The 25,711-nt window shown below is 41.6% G+C and overlaps 1 protein-coding gene across 1 annotated transcript; it reads right to left on the reverse strand.

The window, feature by feature from the left end:
* Positions 1 to 1,862: 1,862 nt before the first annotated feature.
* Positions 1,863 to 25,711, reverse strand: LOC133856505 (uncharacterized). Its single transcript, XM_062291551.1, has 6 exons — positions 25,372 to 25,711; positions 25,097 to 25,264; positions 4,320 to 4,566; positions 3,252 to 3,497; positions 2,536 to 2,804; positions 1,863 to 2,200 (listed from the first exon to the last, which is right to left on the reverse strand). Exons 1-6 carry the CDS (start codon positions 25,633 to 25,635, stop codon positions 2,051 to 2,053), a joined length of 1,344 nt encoding a protein of 447 aa, XP_062147535.1. The 5' UTR covers positions 25,636 to 25,711; the 3' UTR covers positions 1,863 to 2,050.

Here is a 25,711-nt window from a genome sequence, read left to right on the forward strand (position 1 = left end):
AAAAAAAAAAGATTTAAATAATATTTTAATGTGATATAAAGTTAAAATTTATTTTTTGTGAGATCTACACTTGAAAAATGTGTTTTAAAAAATATATTTTGTCTTTAACTATTTACTCACAATTTTTTTAAAAAAAGTGAGATGGTAGTTTTGAAAACAGAAAACAAAATTATAGGCCGTCTGAGAAAAGAAATATATTTTACTAAAATGTTTTATTTGATTTCGTGTAATTTTTCAGGAATTTGTGTAATAAAAAGAGGGTTGAAGACGAAAAGATGTATTGATATTAAATTATATTCAGAAAATGCTGTAGGAGAATATATGTGTTAAGCTTTTTAAAGACATTTGAAAATGATATCTTTTTTCTTTTTAATTCTTATAGGAATATGGTGCATTGGTGCTACTTTGGCTTATTCGGAGATAATGGCCTGCCATTATTCCACATGCCCCTATGGCCCTATTCATGGATTCCACATTTTCTTCGGCCATTATTGACACAATAATGACTCTAAAGATTGACACTACTTTAGGTGACTACATATTTTATTCTACTCAAGATGGAGCAGATTTCATTCTACTAATCTAATAAATTTACCAAGGAAAAAAAAAACATTTTATTCTAGTATAGCATATGTTACATGCATGAAACATTTTTAAGGATAATTTATTATTAACATAAACTGTAGGTAAACAAAGAAATGAAGTTATTAACTGATATTCTTTTAGCATATATATATACATATAAAATTTTGTTTTGTATGTGTATATATATTGTGCAATTGAATCATCTTTCCTAGGCCTGTGCAAACGGAAGGAGTTATAACCGCTTATAACCGTTAATCATTAACCGATTATAACCGTTAACCGCTAACCGTATAACTTCTTTTGAAGGCGATTATAATTAATATAATATTTATATTATGTACTTGGTATAAAAACATAACATAAAAATGCCTTCAATTTGTATTTTTTTTTTAGTTTTCGTTTATGGATATACTTACGTGTTTTTTTTAACACCTTTCGTCCTAGTTTTCTTTTTATATGGATATGCTTTCAATTTTTGTATGCCTCTCTTTTTTCTTTTTCTTTTTCTTTTTTTTTTTTTGTATATATAATGCAGACATGCACCAATGCACAACCTTGCTATTTTTTTTTTTTTAGAAAATAAAAAACTAAAATTATTTAAAATAATCCCAAAAGGGAGGGGCTCAAAGCATCATCAGTAAGCCTAAAAAGCCACCAAAAGCCCAATACCAAATGCTGTTATGATAACAAACAGTTATATGTTTTAACAAACGGTAGTTGCCGGTTATAAAATAGCCGCTAATCAGCTAACTGCAGTTAACAGTTAAAACCAAATAACCACTAAGACCAGGCCTATGACTTTACCCATCTTAAAACGAGCCAAATTAGTTTAAGGGCAAAATACGTTTTTACCTCCTAAGGCTTAAAATCTATTTTCTACCTCATGTAGTTCATTTCGTATCGTAGATAATACCTCATTTATAACTAAAAACGAAAATCATACCTCCATTCAACTTCTCGTCCAAAAATTAACGAAAGTCAAAGTCAATACCTCTAACTGAGACGTATCCTATACCTAATTAAAAATTAAAAAATTGAAAATAATAAAAACTTTAATTAAAATAAAATCTTTAAAAAATTGAAGAAAAAAAAAAAAAAAAAAAAAAAAGTGACTAAGCTACCCCATGGCAGGTTTAAAGGTGGCCGAACCACCCCATGCCACCTCCAAAAAGCAAAATGGGGGTGACCATAACCCCCCCCCCCCCCAAGAGCCTTGAGGAGCTGTTATGTGAGATAATGTGAAAGTAAAAATCAGCTATTTGATCAATACTTGTAAAAAAAATAAAAAATTAAAAGTTGATTTTCACTACCACATTATCTCAGTTATATACAGTCGTATAGCAAACTACTAAATAGCATTACTCCAAGATAATACGCATTTATAACACAATTTACTTTACACAGCAAGATGATATGGGGAAGTAGAAAATAGAGAGGAAGGTCAAAAAGTCAAAACAAAACATCCTCACCACCTCCCCCTACCCCTTCTTCCCCTTCCCCTTCCCCTCCCTCTGCCTCCTTGTTCTGTATCACGAAACCTCTCATCTTCTCTTGTATAATTAAACATACTCATTCTCAAGTCATCTGCCCCTGCTTTGGGAGGACCCCTTTGTGCCTGAACAGGTTGGAAATAATGCTTATCAGATGTAAGAAGAGAACAAGAAGGCCAAAATGAAAACACAAAACTAGAATAATGTTATAATATACTATATTTTTATCCTACAATTGTTCAACAATGATGTGACACTCCAAATCAACCATTAGACTTTTTTTATTCATTTGAAAATGATTAATCCACTGGTTAGTTGGGAGTGGCACATCAACCTTATTAGATGAATGTTAGATAGAATTTTAGTATCTAGCATCTCTGAGAAAAAACTATAATAAGGACTACCACGACTATTACTACACAACAACAGAAATAATACTAAAGGACATAGAGATGCTGACATGAGAATCTTCCAAATCAAATTGGTTTTGGAGCTGCAAAGCAAGATCCTCATCACGACTAATCTCTGGAAACCCATCTTTAACTAGAGGCTTTGCGCCAGCTTTTTTCATTTCCCATTCAGTCAGAGTGAAAACAACTGGCTCTTCTTGTTTTCCTTTCCACCTATATTTTCGGCCCCTAGAATGTCTATCATCCTGGTTTTGGTTACTCATTTTCTGGAGGAGTTTCTGCGCAGCTGCTTGATTTTGAATAGGGACAGATTCCACTACTGTAAAAAAGGCACAAATATTCACATTAGTAAGACATACAAAATTGTAAATCCACTGAAAGAGATCTTTTCTTATTCTAAGTTCACAATCTATTGGTTTTATTTATGATAAGTTCAATCAAAATTTCAAGACACTATTTCAGTTTTACTTTCTATTTTATTATGTTGTTCAGGTAATGAGTTCATACTGTATGATGACCAGTCCATATATGTAAACCATGATAATGGGAAATTTGGTTTCCTCTCCTCCCGTATTTATATCCAAGTTGTAAAACACACCCGTCCCAACCCAATGTCCCCTCTCATCTTTCTAACTAAAAACTAATTCCAAGCATGCAAACTCATGCTGCTAAATGAAAAACAAAGCAAACTAATTCTAAATAAGATAATACTTAGGAGTACAAAAATGAAGTTGCAATCAAGAATCCAAAGGAAATGAAGCTCCACCTTCTTTTGGTCTCATGTCAGAGCTGCTTGCCTTTTCTTCAGTCCTCTCTGTAATGGAAGCTGTTTTTGGATTATTATCCATGTCAACTGCTTTATCAAGGTTTTGCTGCCATCCAGTAGGCCTAATATTGGTATTTCCACCAAGAGCGTTAAGCCGACCATTTTGGTGCCAAACAGTAGGCCTAATATTAGCATTTCCACCACGAGCATTAAGCCCACCGTTCTTGGAAGTAGATCCAGCATAATCTGCAAATCATCACCTTCTGTCATGAGTTCATATGCAATATGTCTAGCAATTAATAGCGACTTGTAAACATGGTTTTCAGCAATCCATCTAAAGAGTGCAACATAACAAATTAACAACAAATAATAATCTACCTTGTACAGTAGCAGAGCCAGACGTTTATCTTTGAAAGAGGGAGACGGGAGGAGGGGACTAATATTGTGACGATTAAATTTTTTTAATTTTTCACATGCTTATATTTTGCTATGTATAGTAGTGTAAAAACAATTATAAACACAATTCAAGATGCAAATGAAGTATTTCATAACCCAGTAGATGTATATTTCAAAATACAAATTATCAATCCATTCATTGAACTAGGATACATTGTGCGCATCCATGGCAGTGAAAGATGATGAATTGTAGATAATTATTTTCTCTCAACTGAGATCTCAGAATTTTCCTTTGAAGCATGATCGTGGAGAAGAGAGAAAATAAGAGGACAGAGGAAAGCCAAACATTTTAGATTTTAGAAAAAAGACGCCTTTTGGATTTTGGATTTAGGAGTCTTTTTTAGGATCAAACTTTAGGTTTTAAAAAATGCCCATATATTTTTTTAAAAGATTTTGGGCCAAACTTCTAGGTTTTACTATATATATATATATATATACACACAGAGAGATAGAGAGACACACACGTGTATGCATTCTGGAACAACCCTCAACATACCGGAAGAAACTCTTAAAACATGCAAATTCAAACTACCTAATGGTATGGAGTGCCACTGGAACAGGAGAAAAATATATGAAAAATTTATATAAAAAAAAAATGCTTTGAAAACTGACCAAAAGATCTCCCTCGCGGAACAAGCCGATGTGAGGGTGCCTCAATTTGCAACTTCTCAAATGGGGGAGGACCTCCTGTATCACTTTCCTGTGATAACCTCAAAGTCGAGCGGGAAAAACCTGAATATTTTTGGTTCATCTGCCACTCTTCATAGAGTGGCTGAACAAGTCCTCCTAATAAGGTCAACACTTTATGATTTAAACATACTATTCCATTACGTATTACAGCTTTATCTTCCAAACGGACCTGCCAACCGAATTGTAACCAAAAAGTCAATAGATTAACAATAACCATAAATATATACAAGAAAATGCAGCTTTTGTAAAGAACAATTGAAAGAATGTTTCTTGATTACATAAGGCCATCTCCAGCAATAAAAGCTATGATAGCTAGTGAAAAAAGCCAACTCTCTACTTTAACTACTGTTTATCCTATATTCTCTCCAACAGATTTACTATTCAACTCTTTATTTTCATTTAAATATTATTTCCCAATCTTTTTTTATTATTTTTTTCTTTTCCTCCTTTTTCCCTTCTTTCTCGGTTTCTCCAGAGACTTCTTCCCTTCACCCGGCTCTTCCTTCCCCTTCTTTCTTGTTTTCCTTTCCTCTCTTCCATTCAAAGGACACACAGAGAGAGATGAAGCGAAAGCGCAGAGAGAGAGATTGAGTGAGAGGGGAAAACGAGAGAGAGACTGTGAGATGAGGGAGATCAGTTGTTGATTTATGAGAAGGCCCGTCCACCGGGGCCGCCACGACCACCCGATCACCAGCCTGATCATCACCGCCACCCATATCGGTACTGCGCACAGCAATTTGTCGACGAATGTCTCGGCGATTGAAGGCCGACTCAGAAACTCCACACATCGAAGAACGGTTCCTCCATTTTACCGAAAATCAGCGATGAAATGAGGCCCGATCTACACAGACCATCGACGAGAGAAAGAGAGAGAGCTTGGGAGGGGTTTATCTTTCTTATTTTCCGGTGATTTCTAAAAAATTTCAGCAGGTAATTTCATTGAGATTCTACTTTTAATTTTTGTTGATCTATGATGATTTTGGTTGGTTGTTCTTGGCCGGTTGCGGTGATGATTTGATAATGGGTGATGATTTTGGTTGATTTCGGGAATGCGTTTTGGTTGTTTGCGATGATGAAGGAGAGAAAACACCGGTTGGTTGCGGTGATGATTTTGGTTGGTTTCGGTTGATTTTGTTTGATTATTTTATTCGGTAACTGATGAACAGTGAATAGGCAACATTGCCTATTCACTGTTCACTGTTAGGAAAAAAAGGTTAAAGAAGCTAATCTGCTAGAGAGGAAAAAAGTGCAAAAATGGTCAAATTTGGCTATTTTGGTTAAAATAGCCACACTGTTGGAGATAGCCTAAGGCCCAGTCAATCATATGAAAGGAGACGTTGAACCATACAATTAAAATTAGGGACATCATTCTTTGAATTAAACACCAAGCCTTAAAACTCACTCTCCTGCTAGAGCTCTCCCATCCTTTGGACTTCCCAAGACTTTGTCTTCCTCTGTCAATCAAAACTGCCTGACCTTACCCCTATGTCCCCCCTCCCTCTACCCATGGATAACCCCCCCTCCTCTTGACCTTGAACATCTCATCACCCAGAATGAAGCTTTGGGATGGGAAGACTCTTCTTCACAACTCGAGACCATCCCCCATAAAAATATCACCACAGAATCCTTTGCTCTTGTGGGGAAAATTCTAGCCCCCAAAGCTCTAAACCCCCAAATGGTCCATGCACACAAAGCTTGGCTTTTTGCAGCCCCCCCCCCATCTATAGAAGAACTCGAGCCTAACAAATATCTCTTTACCCTCACTAAAAGTCTTTATCTTGATCACATCCTCCAACAAGCTCCCTGGAACGTTCCCTTTTTGTCCTGAAGTAGTGGTCCCCCTCCCTTACCAATACCTATACTTATTGCCCTTTCTGGGTTCAAGTGCATGGTCTCCCCCTCAAAACATGACACCAAAAAATGTTGTTAACATTGTTAAAGGCCTAGGGAACCTCCTAGAAGTAGAAAACTGTGAAGTATCCGGTCTTATCTACCGTCATCATCTCCATATCACAGTTGAGTTGGAAATTCGGAAGTTTCTTGTTCCTGGATTTCATTTCTCTCGTGTGGGAAAGCCCCATATTTGGGTACAGTTCAAATACGAAAGGCTGGCCGACTACTGTATCCTATGTGGACTCGTAGGACTTAGCAAAATTCTTGTCCTACTCCTCAAATACCAGACTACTGAGTGCTATGGCTTCTCCCTGAAGGCCACATCCTTCTCAAGCCCGAGAACCTCCCTCATCATCAAAGATGGCCCTAGAGAACATGAAGAAGTCCCTACAAATCTACCTGCTGAAGCTCAAACCGCTCATGCTCATGGTGATGAATCGACCGAGCTGCAACTCCTGCCTTTCGAGTCCCAAAGCCAGATTGTTCCAGCTCCAACAATCTCAAGCCATGTGGATTCCACCAACCCAGCTGATGTCACTCTTGCTCCTCATGCAGTCCTCGCCCCATCATCTCACCAAATCTCTTCTTCATCCTGCGGCCTCCCTCATGCCATGTGTCACACACCTGCTCTCTCCCAAGAACCGTCTGAGCTGTCATTCAAAAAACCATGCTTTGTGGGACAATGTTGGGTCGTGATTATGCTTAGGTGATTTCAATGCTATCCTAGATCAAGTAGAAAAAATTTGGGGGCCGCCCTTTCTCCTGCTCCTCAAAGGACAGTTTCAAAACTTTTTAAAATAAATTTGGAATGATTGATCTAGGATTCACTGGAAATCCTTTCACCTGGTCAAACCATAGACATGGAAGTCCTCTCATTAAAGAACGCCTTGACAGAGCCATTGCCTCCAATCAATGGGTTCACATGTTTCCCCATAACTCCCTGCTCCATCTTCCTGCAAGTTCCTCTAACCACAATCCAATTCTTCTAAACTCCTCTAATTCTCTTCCCTTCCTCCCTCGTCCCTTCACATTTGAAGAATTCTGGACTAAGGATCCCTATTGTGGCGTTGTCTCAAAAACTCAAAACCACCAAAAGAGCAATCAAACAGTAGAACTACCATCACTTCAAGAACATTCCAAAAAAGATTGAAGCCGCCCTTCTGCAGATTGACCTCTTTGCACCATTCCCACTGAACTAGAGATTTTTTATGCCCTCTCTAGTTTGGGCTCTACTAAAGCCCCTAGCCCTGATGGTTACAATGCTATGTTCTACAAAACCTACTGGAGCACTATCAAAGAAGATGTTTTAAACAGTATATGGGATTTTTTTTTTAAGAAAACTATCTCTTCAAAGAGCAAAATCATACCTTCATAACCCTTGTTCCGAAACAAGTGGGGCCTTTTGCTGTTAGCCACTTCAGACCTATTAGTCTTTGCAACATCATCTATAATATTATCACCAAAATTCTTGCAAACCGACTGAAGCCTCTCCTACAAAATTTTAATTCTCATTTTCAATCTGCCTTTGTGCCTAGCAGACATATCCAAGACAATTCCATTATCATAAACTCCTCCATTCCCTTAAATCTAACAAAGGCAAATGTGGTATCATGGTCATAAAGAATGATGCGGAAAAGGCCTTTGACAGGACGGAGTGGAATATTTTTGCTGGCCATCTTGGCCAAGTTAGGTTTTAACCAAACCTGGATCAACTGGATTTGTATCTACATCTCTTCCCCCTCCTTCTCCATCCTTTTAAATGGGAGCCCCTTTGGCCTTCTCACCCCTGCAAGGGGTTTAAGGCAATGTGACCCCCTTTCCCCTTTTTTCTTTTTTATCCTGGGTGCTAAACCCAAAGAAAAGCGTTAGTCACATCTGCGCTATCACTGCAAAAGAACTAATCAATTTAAAGCTCCTCTAGAATCTCTTATAAAACTTAATTTCACCTAGTAACTAAATAATGTAGAACTTAGCACCTATGAATATCTTTATAAATCACCCACTTTATGTAGGCTACTCATCTCTTCCTAATATGGGACCAGGGCGTTACAAACTCCCTACTTAAACCCCTGATGTCCTCGTTAGGGCCACATCATATGGTGCTCTAGTATCACATGACCTAGCGTTACTAGGTGGCTCTAATACCATTTGTACCAACCTAGTGAAAGGCGCTAGCCACATCTGCACTATCACCTCAAAATGACTAGTCAATTTGGAGCTCCCCTAAAATCTCTTATAAAGCCTAGTTTCACCTAGTAACTAAGCAATGTGGAATTTAGCACCCATGAATATCTTTATAAACCACCTACTCTATGTAGGCTACTCATCTCTTCCTAATATGGGGGACCGGAGTGTTACGTAAGGTTATCTCTTAGCTTCTCCTTTGAGAAGAAAACCTAAGAAAGTGAAAAGGCATCAATATAGCCAGGAATTGCCCCCCATCACCCACATTCTTTTTGTTGATGATCTTTATCATATTTGCCAAAGCTACTTCCTCCGAGGCCAGTATCATCAAACACTGCCTTGACACTTACTGCTCTTGGTCTGGTCAAGCCATTAACTACAACAAATCCTCCATTCTTTTAGCAAAAACACTCACCAAAACACCATCCTCCCCTTTTAATAGAACTTTAGAATTATTGGGTTTTCAACCATGCTCAATAACATGAGCGTTCATTCATATATATAGACTGATTACAAAAGACTTTGAATCAAACACTAACTTTGATTACATGTACTCTCTTTACATTAGACTAGAACTCATCTAGCTTTATCTCTTAGGACTCTCACTGTGAACATAGAAGTAGAATACTAGAAGGACTCTCTCTTATCATAGAACTCTATCTTATCAAATCAGCACTAGAATTTCGGATAGGAGATGTAGTCCTACCACTTGTCTTCCGAATAGATTGCAACGCACAAGACTCGGATTTGGATTGTGAGTCTTGTGCGTGAGTTGTGTTAATACCCTCCCACAAGATCAACGGGGGAGAAGACACGTTGAGCTTGGAACATAGAAGTTGAAACCGGTTGGAGACAAGAGGTTTAGTAAGCAAATCAGCTAGTTGATCCGAACTAGGGATGAATCGAACATTCAGAGACTTATCAGCAACACGTTCTCGGACAAAATGGAAGTCAATTTCCACATGCTTGGTACGCGCATGGAAAATTGGGTTGACCGACATGTATGTAGCTCCAATGTTATCACACCACAAAGTTGGTGTAGAAGAGAGACCAATGCCAAGGTCTAGAAGGAGGGCACGAACCCAGAGGAGTTAGGCAATAGTATTAGCAACAGCCTTGTATTCAGCTTCTGTCGATGATCGAGAGACAATTGGTTGTTTGCGGGAGCTCCAAGAGATCAGGTTGGAACCAAGAGAAACACAGAATGCACCTGTGGAGCGAGGATCATCTGAGCAACCAGCCCAGTCAGCATCCGAGTAACCTGCCAAAGATGTACTGGAGGTGCAATGAAGAAGCAGACCATGGGAAGGAGTATGCTTCAAATACCGAAGAATCCGTTTAACCGCCTGCCAATGAGGTTTGAGTGGTCTATGCATGAATTGACACACTCGATTGACAGCAAAGCTCAGATCAGGACGAGTGAGGGAAAGGTATTGTAGGGAGCCAACTGTGCTTCGGTAAAGAGAAGGGTCTTCCATAGGATCACCAGTGAAGGCCGAAAGTGTGGAGGAGGAAGCCATGGGAGATGTAACTGGTTTGGCCTCAATCATATTGGTTTTCTTCAAAAGATCCAAGATGTACCTGCGTTGGGAGAGTAGAAGACCAGATTTCACCTTAGTGACTTCAACGCCAAGAAAATAATGAAGATCACCCAGCTCTTTTACTGCAAAGTCATTACTTAGAAGCTGAAGTAACTCAGTAATGGCAGCAGGAACGGAGGCTGTAATAATGATGTCGTCTACGTAAATAAGAAGATACATAGTGACATCCTTGGTCCTATAAATGAAGAAAGAGGAATCGGCCTTAGAACCCACAAATCCGAGCTGCAATAGTTTAGTGCTCAGACGAGAAAACCAGGCCCGGGGAGCCTGTTTTAAACCATAGATTGCTTTCTGCAGTTTACACACATGCTGAGGACAGTTGGGGTTGATGAATCCGGGAGGTTGCACCATATAGACATCTTCGGACAGAAAACCGTGAAGAAAAGCATTCTGGATGTCAATCTGTTTGAAAGGCCAACCTGCTGAATGAGCAATAGAAAGAACAATCCGGATTGTTGTAGGCTTCACAACCGGACTAAATGTCTCACCATAATCAAGGCCAACTTGTTGATGAAAGCCTTTGGCAACAAGTCTAGCTTTGTGACGTTCAATTGAACCATCCGCCTTCCTTTTGAGTTTAAAAACCCATTTACAGCCAACAACATTATGGGAAGACTGCGGAGGAACTAAAACCCAAGTCTGGTTTTGAAGCAAAGCATTGAATTCTACCGGCATAGCATTCCTCCATTCAGGAACAGTAATGGCTTTGGAGAAGCAGGTCGGCTCGACACCTGCAGATTGAGTTTCTGCCAATAATACCCGAGGAATTGGATACCTGATGGTGCCGTCCGTAAGCTGTCTCTGCTGAATAATATTATTCATGGATCTTGTACACATGGGATGAGTCCGAACAGGAAGGTCATCCAGGCCAGAGAGTGAACTAGGCATGCTATGTTCTGCAGAGGAAGGGGAGATTGACTGGAAGACGACATGGAAGGAGAAACTAGTACTGGATGGGAAGGCCTAGTGGAGACAGATGCTGGAAAAAGTATAGGAGGAAGAACAGAGGCTGGGGTAGGTGATACAGAATCTGTGGATGAAGGAACAGCAGCAAAGGGGAATCGATTCTCATGAAAGAGGACATCCCGTGAGATATACAGTCGTCCAGATTCAATATGAAGGCATTTATAGCCTTTGTGATAGGCACTATAGCCTAGAAAAACACATTCTTTTGAACGAAAAGAGAATTTGTGGGAATTATATGGACAAAGGTTAGGAAAACAGGCACAACCGAAAACCTTAAGAAACTTATAATCAGGAGTACGATGAAAAAGTTTCTCAAAAGGAGATTTGTTTTGCAATAAGGGGGTGGGGAGCCGATTGATTAGATAGCATGAAGTTAAACAGGCTTCATCCCAATACTTTTGAGGAACATGACTGTCAGCTAAGAGAGCCAGAGTGGTGTCAATTAAGTGACGATGCTTCCTCTCGACACATCCTTGTTGTTGATGTGTGTGAGGACACGAGATGCGATGAGAAATACCGATAGATTGAAAATAGGTATGTAGATTTCGATATTCACCACCCTAGTCAGATTGAACACTTTTAATTTTGGAGTTTAGTAAGCGTTCAATCATGACTTGGAATTGAAGACATAACATCGGATTTGGATTGAATAGCAAACACCCAAGTATAACGACTAAAGGCATCAATAAAAAACACATAGTAACGATTTCCATTAAACGAAAGAGTTGGGGAAGGACCCCATACACATGAGTAAATTAAATCTAAAGGTTGACAAAAGCGGGAATTGGAAAAAACAAATGGCAGTTGATGACCCTTGGCTTAAGGACAAGCAGTGCAGGGAGAGGCTGCCTTATTGGAAGTAACTGGAAGCTGAAATTGAGAGAGGACACGGTGGACAGTGCGAAAGGCAGGATGTCCGAGACGCTTGTGCCAGTGAGCAGGGGAAGTGCGTTCACCTAAGGAGGCTTGTTTTATTGGTGGAGAACTTGAAGGAGGAGTGAGTTGATACAACCCATCCTTAATGAGGCCTTGATGGAGGATGGTCCCTGTTTGAGAGTCCTTGATCACAAAATGAAAAGAGTGAAATTCAAAAAAGACGGAATTATCAGCAGCAAATTGTCTAACCGAGAGAAGATTTTTGTAGATTTGAGGGACACGAAGAAGCTGATTAAGAATACAAGACCGACGAGATAATGATAAAGACGCAGAACCAGTATGAGAAATTGGCAAACCTGTTCCATCTCCTACACGGATTTGATCATGTCCAGTGTATTCTTCATGTGACAGATTGAGATTCTGGAGGTCTTTGGTAATATGATGAGTGGCCCCGGTATCAAGGTACCATGTGTCCTCAGCAGGCAGCATCGGGGACGAGTAATAAGCCTGAGGAGAAGGCTGTGGAGAATCAAAGAAGGAAGATGACTCCTGCCTCTGATAACAGCGAAGAGCTGTGTGTCCAAGCTTGCCACAAATCTGACATGTTGGGCGGGAAGAGGATGCAGCATCCTGAGAAAAATAAGAGCCTCGTCCACGATTGTTGTTGAATGAACCACGACCACCACGGTGATACGGTCGGCTACCACGACCACGAGAACCACGGCCTCTAGCCATGGGAGCCCGAGAGGAAAGATTGGCCACTAGTTGTTGGATGTCAAGAGTTGGAACCTTCTGTTCCAGGCGCATCTCATGAGCAAGGAGAAGGCCGTATAACTCATCAATGGAGAGAGGGTCAACCCGGGTAGTAACTGAGGTAACAAAAGGATCATATTCAGATCCAAGGCCCTTGAGAAGAAACGAGACACTCTCAAAGTTGTTGAGAGGCTGACCAGCAGCAACCAAGGTGTCACTAAGGGTCTTAATAGTCTGAAAATACTCTGTAATGGAGGTATTGCCCTTCTTAACAGTGGCAAGTTGAAAATAAATCTGCATTACTCGGGCTCGAACCTGAGAAGCAAACATAGTGAGCAGAGTTTTCCATAAGGCTGAGGATGTAGCACAACCAACAGCATGCACGACATATGGTTCGGAAAGAGTTGAGATAAGGATGCTGAGAATCAGTTGATCTCTTTGGCACCACACGAGATAGTCTGGGTTGACAATAGTTGCAGCAGCTCCAGCGTCTGTACTGGGATTTGGGATTGTTTGAGCCGGGACTGGATTGGAGCCATCAAGGAATCCGTAAGAATCCTGTCCCTTGATATAAGCGAGGACTTGTGTCTTCCACGCCATGAAGTTTCCTTTAGAAAACTTGATATGGAGATTGGGGTTCATGTTTGGGACGGTAAAGACAACTTGCTGGAGGGTTTGTGTTTGGGGTTGAGTGGCCGTGGAAGAAGGAGAGTCAGAATCAGAATCAGCCATGAATCAAGACGTTTGTCTATGAAAAGGCTCTGATACCATAATAGAACTTTAGAATTATTGGGTTTTCAACCATGCTCAATAACATGAGCGTTCATTCATATATATAGCCTGATTACAAAAGACTTTGAATCAAACACTAACTCTGATTACATGTACTCTCTTTACATTAGACTAGAACTCATCTAGCTTTATCTCTTAGGACTCTCACTGTGAACATGGAAGTAGAATACTAGAAGGACTCTCTCTTATCACAGAACTCTATCTTATCAAATCAGCACTAGAATTTCGGATAGGAGATGTAGTCCTACCACTTGTCTTCCAAATAGATTGCAACGCACAAGACTCGGATTTGGATTGTGAGTCTTGTGCGTGAGTTGTGTTAATACCTTTAAACCCACCCCTCAAAAAGCCAAATACCTGGCCCTCCCCATTCTCTTTGGGAAATCCAAAAACACCTGCCTTCCAAGACATTCTAGACAATCTAGAGGGATGGAGGGCAAAAAACCTCTTGGGCGGGCAAACTTGTTCTGATAAAGGCAATGGCATCTGGTATTCCCTCCTACTCAATGAGCACTTTCCTATTGCCACAAAGCTTCTGCAATAGATTGGACAAAATTTTCAAAGACTTTTTGGTGGGGCTTTCCTATTGGCAAAGCCAAAAATCTATCCCTAAAGTCTTGGAGATCCATGTGCCTCCCTCATTCCCAAGGCGGCTGTTACGGACCTCCGTAACGGGGATGAACGATGATGATTTGGATAGTGGTGAGCGTGGGATAGTAGGGTATTCGAGGTACCCTAGGCCTCCTAAAGTTAGGGTTATTCGAGAAACCCTAAAAAACTCCTAATCAACTACAAGAGCTGAGTGATAATAATTTTCTTCTTGATATTTTATTTCATTCTTCAATACCCTATTTATAGGGTTACAAAGCTTGAATTACGGAAACAATAATTAAATAAATATTACATAAATATTATTAACCCTAATGGAATAAAAAATTCCTTTATTTCCTTCCTAATATAATGGGATATAAATCCCTTAATTTCGGGATTCTTGCTTTATGAGCAAGACTCCTCATTTTCCTAATTAATTTATTATACTAATACCATACTAATAATAAACCTATTATTCTCTTAAATGATAATACGACACTTACCTAATTTAAACCCTAATCCTAATTACCCTAGGTACGTAACACTCCTACCCTCTTCAAATGGACCTTGTCCCCAAGGTCCTAAAAAGATGACTCCAATTACTGCCGACGTGGTACACGTGGAGGGTAGCACTGGAAAAAAGAAATTGTGGCAAAATATTCCATTTTTTTTAAGCCACCCGAGCCCCTGTTTGCACCCTTGAGTTCCTGATTTCTTTCATCTGCAATCTTCCATGGGGAGAGTAGGTTAGGCAAAAAATTTCCTTGTGGAGGGTAGCAAAAACGTGCGTTCCTTCTCTCTCAGCTGCAACTCCTTTCCATTTTCTTCTAGCCGCATATTTCGGGTTGGGTTCTCTTCCAGCAGAAATTCCGGAAGCCATAATGCTCTTCAATTTTCCCCCTGCAGCAGATTCTGATTTCACTTCTCCTGCAACAGAAAATCCAGAAATCTCGGATGCTACCATAATCCCATTCAATTTGCCCTCATCCGCACAATCCGGATTTCCTTCTCTCCCAGCCAAAAAATCCGGAAATCGCGGACGCAATCTTCGGTCTTCCTTCACTAGCCAAGCCCGAACTGGCCCCTGTCCACATCTCTCACCCCTTCTCTGCTGGCTAAATTTTCTTGCAATTTTCCTCCATCCAAAAATCTCGGATTCGATCTCCGTTTTTTCTCTGCAAGGCAAGCTCGAACGGCCTCCTCTGTCCACCTCGCTCAAAGGAAAATGCATGTTTCGTACAGCAAGATCCGGGCTGCTGTTGTTCATGCCGACATCGCCGTCCTGTGCGTAATAGCCATCTGGGGGCCATTTGGGTGGTCGCCGGCGACCGGGAAAATAGCCCGGAGGAGAAACTCGCTCCGTCGGACCTCCCTCCATCGCTCCAGCTTCTGGGTCTTGTCGCTGGCCAGGGAACGGTGATCTGAGCCTCGGCCCGGTCTGCTCCCCGAGCCTCTTCCTTGCTGAACGCCGAATTGCCAGCACCTTGAGGCTTCGGACGTTGTCCCTTTGCACCTGCCTCTTCTTCTTCGGTCCTCTTTTGCCCAAGCCCGGGTCTTTCTTCCCACGGCCCGACCCGTTCATGCCGAACTTAGACACTGCAAGGGGCTTTCTTCTCGCCAGGAAATGTCTTGTTTTGAACCTTGCCCGTTTCCTTCTTCTAGACCAATCAGTGTGAAAGAGGTAGGGTCTCAATGGTGGGGGTGGTTTTTTTGGTTTGGTCCTTTGGGTTTGTGGCTGACGGCTGGTGGTCTTGAGGTATGGGGACTGCTGGGCTGAGGAAATCGGGAAAAGGGTGGCTGGGCTTTGAGGTGGTTGATGGCGTGGTTGGTCGATGGGTGAACATGGTGGGAATTTTGGGGGTGTTGGTGGTGGCTGAACTTTCGGTTTTGGCCAAAAGGAGTCGTTCTTTTCGGTTTTGGCTGGGATTTTGGGTAGGGATAGTGTTTGTGCCGATGGGTTGATAGGTGGTGGTGTTTGTGGAAATCGTGGGCGTTGGTCTTTCTTTTGAGCGGTGATGGGTTCAGGGTCTTTGCTTGGTGATGGGGTTGATGTTTCTTTGGTGGGTTGTTGTTTGGGTAGAATTTCTAAGGGTGATGGTGAAGGTGGGGTTTCTTTTGTAGGTTGTTTTTCTGAAAGATTTTCTAAGAGTGATGGTGAAAGTGTTATTACCTGCGAAGGGCTTGTGTGGGATGGGTCTTTTGCACAAAAGTTTTGGATCTGGATGGAATCCCTGCTGGCTTGGTGCCTAGAGGAACTTGCCGAATTACTTTGGTCTTCCTTTCGATGGCCCTGGCTTCTGGCGATCAGGGTACCCAACATCTCCTCTATATGTTTTGTGCGCTGGTGTACTTCTGCCCAAAATTCGTCGGATAACATGGTTGGCTTAATTGGTCCGGAATCGTAACGTGGCTCTGATACCAAGTTGTTACGGACCTCCGTAACGGGGATGAACGATGATGATTTGGATAGTGGTGAGCGTGGGATAGTAGGGTATTCGAGGTACCCTAGGCCTCCTAAAGTTAGGGTTATTCGAGAAACCCTAAAAAACTCCTAATCAACTACAAGAGCTGAGTGATAATAATTTTCTTCTTGATATTTTATTTCATTCTTCAATACCCTATTTATAGGGTTACAAAGCTTGAATTACGGAAACAATAATTAAATAAATATTACATAAATATTATTAACCCTAATGGAATAAAAAATTCCTTTATTTCCTTCCTAATATAATGGGATATAAATCCCTTAATTTCGGGATTCTTGCTTTATGAGCAAGACTCCTCATTTTCCTAATTAATTTATTATACTAATACCATACTAATAATAAACCTATTATTCTCTTAAATGATAATACGACACTTACCTAATTTAAACCCTAATCCTAATTACCCTAGGTGAATTACGGAAACAATAATTAAATAAATATTACATAAATATTATTAACCCTAATGGAATAAAAAATTCCTTTATTTCCTTCCTAATATAATGGGATATAAATCCCTTAATTTCGGGATTCTTGCTTTATGAGCAAGACTCCTCATTTTCCTAATTAATTTATTATACTAATACCATACTAATAATAAACCTATTATTCTCTTAAATGATAATACGACACTTACCTAATTTAAACCCTAATCCTAATTACCCTAGGTACGTAACAGTGGCCTTGGCTTTAGGACAATGAGAGATGTCAATGTTTCTCTCATTGCAAAGCTAGGTTGGAAAATTCAGTCAAACTATGGCAGTCATTGGATTCCACAATTGTAGACCAAATACATCAAAAATGGTAATTTTCTCTCCTCCCCTACCATGCATTCTGGTTTTTGGTTATGGAATGGCATTTTGCATACTTTAAACTTACTTACTGCTGGGGCTTATCACATTGCCAATAGCTCCTTCCCCCAAATCTGGACAACTCCTTGGATACCCACTTTCCCCTCCTTTAAGCCCCTCCCAAACCCAAACAAACCAAACTTCCAACCACCCTTAACCATCTCTGACCTCATAAACCCCTCTTCCTGTAAGTTTAAAGAATATAGAGAGTAAAAGGCCTTAAGTACTTGATGCTTAGGTTTGGTATTGATACACTATATATAGAGATTTACAATATGCCGTGTATATGGCATGGTATAATATTATAGACTAACTAAGGTAAGTGATGTTCTATCCTAGGAAAGTAAAGGTGGCAAATATATCCGTTGAGTGTACAATAGGAAAGAGGTGAGAGAATAATGAGTAGCAGCTAGCTATAGGTTTCATATGGTGAGGAAATCAGAATCTGTTCTTGTTTAGGAAGATCCCCTTGAATCACGGCCGTTTGTTCTAGGGTTTGTCTGCTGTCATCAAGTGATGTTGCGGCTGTAGTGTAGGGTTTGTCAACTGTAGTAGCGGCTGCTGAGTAGGATCCGGGTGTGTAGTGTGAGTTTACTATTGTATCTTTAACACCCCCCACAAACTTATGGGAGGGACAACCGGAAGTTTGTTACGCAAGAGGCAAAAGCAGTCGACGGTGAGGCCTTTGGTGAAGAGGTCTGCAACTTGATCAAGAGTGAAAAGGTAGTGGAGCTGGATATCTTTGTTTTGAACTTTTTCCCAGATGAAGTGGACGTCCACCTCGATGTGTTTTGTGCGAGCATGTGAGACGGGGTTGGTGGCCAATGCTAGTACGCCAGAGTTATCACACCAAATGGTGGGTGGAGAAGGTAGGGAGAGCAAGAGTTCACGGAAAAGCATGCAGAGCCAATAAAGGTCGGCAGTGGCAAGAGACATGGCGCGGTATTCAGCTTCGGTGCTTGATCGAGAGACAACATGTTGCTTCTTGGCGGACTAGGAGATCATATTGGAGCCAAAGAAGATACCAAAACCTGTTGTGGAGCGTCGGTCGTCAGGGTTGCTTGCCCAATCGGAATCACAGTAACCAGTGAGGGTGAAGGAGCCCTTAGTGTAATGACGTCCTGAGTCGGCAATTCCTTTTAAGTAGCGAAGTACTCGTTTTGCAGCGGTCCAATGAACGAACGTAGGAGTGTGCATGTGCTGACAGAGTTGGTTAACCGAGTAGGCAATGTCGGGACGTGTGAGAGTGACATATTGCAGAGCACCGACGATGTGGCGATATTCGAAGGGAATGGAGAGCACTTCACATCAAACTTGGGACATTTTGGAACCGGCAGTGCATGGAGTGCGATATGGTTTGGAATCTGACATAGCAACACGGGTGAGGAGGTCCTGTATGTAGTTGGATTGTCAGAGATGAAGTCCAGTGGAGTCCTAGATGGTTTGGATGCCAAGGAAGTAAGTGAGAGTCCCGAGATCTTTCATGGCAAAGTCAATTTGAAGTTTGGCAATGATAGACTGCATGGTGGCCTCACTGTTACCTGTGACAATGATATCATCGACATAGACTAGGAGGAAAATGTGAGAGCCGTTAGTGTGATAAACAAAAAGAGAAGGATCAACTTGAGAACTAGAAAAACCAATTTCTAATAAAGTATGAGAGAGTTTAGTGAACCAGGCACATAGTGCCTGTTTAAGACCGTAGAGGGCTTTGTGCAATTTGCACACATAGTTGGTAAAGGCAGGATCCACAAACCCTTGGGATTGTTCCATGTAGACATCTTCAGCAAGTATCCCATGGAGAAAGGCGTTGGAAATGTCCAATTGTTTGAGTTTCCAATCAAATTGGACGGCTAAAGCCAAGAGTAATCGGATGGTAGCCGATTTAATGACAGAGCTGAAGGTGTCATGGTAGTCAATCCCACAAACTTGATCAAATCATTTGGCCACTAAGCGGGCCTTATGTTAAGGTACCCGAACCTCCTACTCAAACCCTAGCTGCCGCACCTCCATCACAAACCCTAGCCGCCACTGCAGCTCATTCACAAACCCTAGAGCCGTCAGCCATGATTCAAGGGAGTTTTCCTAAACTAGACAATCGAATATCCTTACCATATCCCACCTACAACGGCTAGCACTCTCTCATTAATTCCATACAAGCCAACGGCTATATTGCCTATAAGGACATGATTCTCCTTTCCTTATTTTTGTCTTTGTAAATATAGAATAGATCTTTTGTAATAGAACATGCCATATACACGGCAGTTTGTAACATCTATATATATCACATCAATACAAAACCTAAGCATCAAGTGCTTAAGGCATTTTACCCTAATTGTTCTTATAAACTTACACCTTGTAGCGTTCAACACTGCCATTAGGGTGTTGTTTAACCTTGAAAACCCACTTGTTGCGAACAATATTGTGATTAGGAGGGCGAGGGCGTAGAGACCATGTGTTGTTAGATAAAAGAGCCTGGAATTCAAAGGCCATGGCAATAACCCATTCAGGCTTGGTAGCTGCCTGCCGATAAGTGGAAGGTTCAGGAGGATGAGTGATGGTGGTGTAGGTAACAAGAGGATATTTGGTAGTATGAAAGGAGGTGAAGCCAGGATAGGACCGGGGTTTGGAGGAGCCAGTTTGGGATCGTGTAATAGGGCTGTTGCTAGGGACAAGAAGTTGGTCAGGGAGGGCAAGAGATAGGGTAGGAGAGGGGTTGAGGACAGGAGGTGGTGAGGGTGGCAAGGGTGGAGTTAGGGAGGGAGAAGGCGGGGCAGTGGTAGGGAGAGGTGTAGGAGGGGCAGGGGCTGGATTGAAAGGAGCAGCGTTTAGATGTGATAAAGTTGGAGGTTGAAAGAAGATGGGAGCACCTGGGGGTGTGGTGATTTTGCAAGAACCTTGGAAGAGGGATGATGTCTTGGCTAGAAAGTTGGATTCATCAAAGACAACATTGCGGGAAAGATAGACTTTTGGAGAGTTAGGATCAAGACATCGGTAGCCACGTTGATTGGCACCATAGCCAAGGAATATGCAAGGCTTGCTTCGGAAGGATAGCTTATGGGCAATGTATGGACGAAGGAGGGGATAACAGAGACAACCAAAGGTTCAGAGGAGTGTATAATCGAGTTCTTTCTTGAAGAGTTTGAAGAAGGGTGAGGTGTTTTGTGTGACAGGAGAAGGTAGGCGACCCAATATTTAGGGGGCAATCCGGATTGTGCTAGAAGAGTTAATCCGGTTTCAACTATATGTCTATGCTTCCTCTCAGCAATACCATTTTGCTAAGAGGTGTGGGGACAAGTGAGACGGTGGAAAATCCCATTTTGGCTTAAAAATTGTTTGAAATTAGTAGAGGTGTATTCTCCACCGTTATCGGTTTGAAAATATTTAATAGTTGTAGAGAATAAGTTTTCAACAAGTAATTTAAACTTAATAAAAGATTGAAAAACATACTTATCAAAAAAAAAAAAGAAAGATTGAAAAACATCACTTTTATTCATAATAGGATACAGCCAAGTAAATCAACTGTATTCATCGATAAACAAAACATAGTACTTGCACCCACTCAGTGATGGAACCAGGGAGGTCCAAACATCTAAGTGAATGACTTCTAAAGGACTCAAAGAACTCCTAATGGACTTTGAAAATGGTAGTTGCTTGGACTTGCCAAGTTGACAGGACTCACAAACATTGGACTGACTGACAAAACCGAGAAGAGGGAGATGCTGATGGCGAAGCAAATGCTGGAAAACAGAAGTAGAGGAATGGCCCAGGCGTTGATGCCAAACCATGTCAGTGGTTTTGACACCAAGAAGAACAGTAAACCCGAGAGTCCTATTCATGGAGTGAGGCTGCAACCGGATGGGGTACAACCCATTTTCACTAGGTCCGTGTAGAAGAGCCGTTCCGGTTAGATTGTCCTTCACAGTGAAATCAACATCAGTTAGAGCAAACCAACATTTGTTATCTTTACAAAACTTATTGATTGAAAGTAAATTTGCGGATGCAGAAAGACAATGTAGAATATGTGAGAGCAGTAGTTTAGAATGTGTAGAAATATGAGATTGAACAAGGGAAGAACCGGTGTTTGTAATAAGCAAACCTGCGCCATTGCCTACACCACAGTGTCGGTACCATCAAAGGGCTGAGGATCAGTGAGGGGTGAAGAGTCGGCTGTGACATGTGTATTTGCACCAGAATCAGCAAGCCATTCGTGATTAGCAAACTCTTCATTAGTCTGAGCAATCATGGCAGCAAGTTGAATGAGAGGATGGCGTCCTTGGTAAGCGCAGCCCATGCGATGATAGCAATCCAAGGCACGATGACTACTTTTGCCACAAATTTGACAAGGAGAGTACTGTCGTGGAGTTGGAGCAGTGGTGGAGAGTGTGTGGTTGGCAGAGAGATCATGAGGTTGTGGTGGAGGAGGATTTCTGGGGGACAAGGAAGAGTTATGCTATGAGTTGTGAGGGGATGAATGATGAAATTGGCCAGGAGGTCGTGAGACAAATCTGGGTTTGCGAAAGGTGTTGGGGTTGTTTCGGAAGGCTGTGGGACTGTGAGGTGGTTTGGACCGATGAGCATGAAGGGCAAAGGAACTACTTCGGGGGTGAGAGTTGACTATTGGTTCTGGAGAAGGATTTCCTGGCTAAGTAATTCAGATTGGAAGTCATGAAAGGTGGTCTCACGATCACGTAGAGTAAAGGCAGTAACCAAGGAGTTGAAGGTAGAATTTATACCATTAATGATGAGGGAGATGAGATCATCATCTTCAACCGATTTACCTACGGCAGAGAGCTCATCAGCCCATGATTTGGCTTGATTGAGATATTTTGTGCATGTCTTGTTCCCTTGCTGCAAGCTTTGCAACTAACGCTCGAGATGGGAAATTCTGGATCAGGATTGGGCAGTAAAACGTGTTGCCAGATTGCTCCATGCAAGTCGTGATGTATTTAAACCGTACATCGATGGCACTAAGGAGGGAGCAAGTGAGCAGATGATAAGATTCAGCAATTGCTGATCTCTGCGCAGCCATAGAACATAGGCTGGATTGGGGATTTGAGCATCACCAACTTCATTGGCGATGAGCTTGGGAGGACAATGGTTTGTTCCATCCAATAAACCTTGGACGTCATAACCACACAGAATGGGCTGGAATTGAGCAACCCATTCAAGAAAGTTAGGTCTCTCCAATTTCATGCTTCCAAGTTGGGTGACGTTGGGCATGAGATCGGGAGTTGTAGGGTTGATGGTGGCCATGGAAAAGCGTTGACTATTGGTAGGCTCTGATACCATGTAAGTTTAAAGAATATAGAGAGTAAAAGGCCTTAAGCACTTGATGCTTAGGTTTACTATTGATACACTATATATAGAGATTTACAATATTCCGTGTATATGGCATGGTATAATATTATAGACTAACTAAGGTAAGTGATATTCTATCCTAGGAAAGTAAAGGTGGCAAATATATCCGTTGAGTGTACAATAGGAAAGAGGTGAGAGAATAATGAGGAGTAGCTAGCTGTAGGTTTCATATGGTGAGGAAATCAGAATCTGTTCTTGTTTAGGAAGATCACCTTGAATCACAGTCGTTTCTTCTATGGTTTGCCTGTTGTCATCAAGTGATGTTGTAGCTGCAGTGTAGGGTTTGTCAACTGTAGTAGCGGCTGTTGAGTAGGATCCGGGTGTGTGGTGTGAGTTTACTATTGTATCCTTAACACTTCCCTTACTGGAAAACTTCCCTCATCCATCCCCTCTGTGCCAGAGAAATTCTACATATCCGCATCCCTGCCAACCCCACCAAGCCCTTCCTCTGGACCCCCTCCCCCTCTGGGGACTTCACCACCAAATCAGCCTACCTCCAACTCTCCTGCAACTGCCCTTCTCCTCACTCCCCTCTTCCCAGCTCCTGTTGGAGTGTTATCTGGAAGCTCAAACCTCCCAGACAAACTTAGTACTTTTCCTCTGGAAAATAGATCATCCCCACTAAAGCTAGAATCTCTTCTCTCCTCCCCATCCCCTCAAATGACCTCCTTTGCCCCTTATGCAAATCTGATATTGATTCCCTCCGGCACCTTTTTTTTACTTGCGTGCTTGCAAGGGTGGTTTGTAGGAACTCTTTTTGACAATTAGACTCAACTGCTATAAATTGTTCTAACATGGCAGATTGGGTTCAAATTATTCTCCCTCCAAGGAAATCCCTTGGCATCTCTTCAAAAGAGCTTCACCTCTTCCAAATTTTTGCAACAATGACATGTGACCCTCTTTGGTTCTCAAGGAACCGTGCACACCATGATGGTCTCACTTTTGGTGCCGTCTTGATCTCTATTCAAGTAAAAAAAATACTCTGGAGCACGGGACAACCTGAAGATCAAAGTTTCCTCCCCCCGAGAAATGGATTTCCCCACCAGCTAGAACCTTCAAGATAAATTATGACACTGCTATTTGGGATTCCTACTCTGTTCAAGCAGCAGTTTGCAGAAACAATGAAGGGCTTCTCCAATTTCATCTTGGAAGGCGACTCCCTCATAGTCACACTTTCACTCCAACATCCAAGCATTACCCAAGACTGAAGGATTTCAAATACCATTTTAGATATCCTAGCTACCATACCCACAGCCAGTGTGTGAGAAGCTCGAAAAATCAATAGAAGTCCAAACTTCTGCGCGCACAATGTGGCATCTTGGGCCGCGGTCAGACACCATATTGGCCTAGCACTTAAACCCACATCCTGAACTGAAATGTAGTTTTCCAACATCCAACATTCCATCCTCCCTCCCCTGCACTGGCATTTTGATTTTCTTGCACCTAATTGGCATCCACTTGGTCAAGGATGAAACAGATACCTAGGCAGTCTCACAATCTTAACCCCCCCATAGGCATGCACCAAATCCCAAGAAGCCATCTCAAATTTCAAGCACTACCTTTGCAGCAAGAAAGGAAATCCTTGGAATTTGTTTAAGTGGTAACAAGCTGGATTGGAGTCTGGGTAGGTAGGTCATAAGTCTGAGCCATCAGAGTAGACAGTATTCTTGTTTTCTTCTATTCACCTCACCTCCATCTATATAGGGAATGAATCTCAAGAACAGCCTCAGAAATTTAGTGTAATTGGAAATGTCATAAGTCTGAGCCAACTCCCTCCAGCATGCCCAAGCTTTGTTCCCCAACCCTTTATCTCCCCAACTATCGTCAATTTCATTTTTAAGCCCAATTCTAACCAAATTTCTAAGTCAGGCATTTAAATACTAAGCCAACCTGGTTTCAACTATAAAACTTGTCACCTGGCCCAAAAATTTAAAAGCCCAATTTTGGCCAAACTTCCGCTTTATCATTTTCCTTCAGAACTTACTCTAGTTCAGGTTAGGGTGCCTGTCAGAACCTTACTCCGCCAAGGAGTCCCAATCCATGGTGACTAAATCCATCAACTATTCTTATCATTATATCTAGCACCGTTACCAAATTATTAATCAGGCCCTCTACTAATTCATAAACTCTAAAGTCACTGGGGCAGTTTATTATTGTCACGTACTTTCATATTCCATAAATACTAATAATCTACAAATTACACCAACGAATTATTTAGTGGGCCACATATATATTTGTTTCGGTGATAGAGCCGCTAACCAAATAAACAGAATTCGATCTACCTAGCAATCTCATAGCAAAACAATTGAAACAGATAAGTAAATAGTAGACGAAGAAACTGAGACTACCTTAGTTCCAGGAACGACGTCATCCGGAATCGAAGGGATATGAAAATACTCTATAGCAGTTATCTCAGTGTGCCCATCTGTGAGCCCTAGTTTTAGGAGTCGCCGACTACCGGAACTTTGCGAGAGCCCCTCAATGCTGCTTTTCGTTATGTCTCTCACTGAAGATATCTGCAAAAAACAAAACAAAACAAAAGCATCTGAATTCAATTCTCGGCAACCAAACAGAGCCTAAAGAAAATTCGAGAGAGAGAGATAAAGAGAGGAAGTGACATTGCCTGAAGGACTTTGGGACCGAGAATATGGGAGGACTTGCGATTGCGGAGAAGGGTCGGGTCGGGTAAGGACTTGCCGCCGATGGATTTAATATCCGTGTTAAGAAGCTCGGACTCCACCGAATCCACCACCATAGACGGGTCATCTGCCAAAGCGGAGTGGATCATAATGATGGCCTTCACTAGCTCGATTTCCCCGAAGCACCATCCTTTGCTTCCTAGGGTTTCTATGATCATCGATTCCGAAGCGGTGGAGCTCTCTTCCATTTTTGCGCCTCTGTACGTGCGCGTGTGTTAGGGTCCGTCACTGCAAAATTCAAATAGGGGTGGGGTTTGAGATCAG

This window comes from Alnus glutinosa, chromosome 14, assembly GCF_958979055.1.
Source record: "Alnus glutinosa chromosome 14, dhAlnGlut1.1, whole genome shotgun sequence".
NCBI lineage: Eukaryota > Viridiplantae > Streptophyta > Magnoliopsida > Fagales > Betulaceae > Alnus > Alnus glutinosa.

Bases quoted from the DNA above. Each gene is read 5' to 3' on its own strand.
- LOC133856505 (XM_062291551.1), bottom strand. From the start codon at position 25,635: ATGGAAGAGAGCTCCACCGCTTCGGAATCGATGATCATAGAAACCCTA. The intron at 3,498-4,319 runs GTCAGTTTTCAA...GATGATTTGCAG, and splicing joins TCCGCGAGGGAGATCTTTTG to ATTATGCTGGATCTACTTCC. The intron at 2,805-3,251 runs GTGGAGCTTCAT...CCTTTTTTACAG, and splicing joins TGACATGAGACCAAAAGAAG to TAGTGGAATCTGTCCCTATT.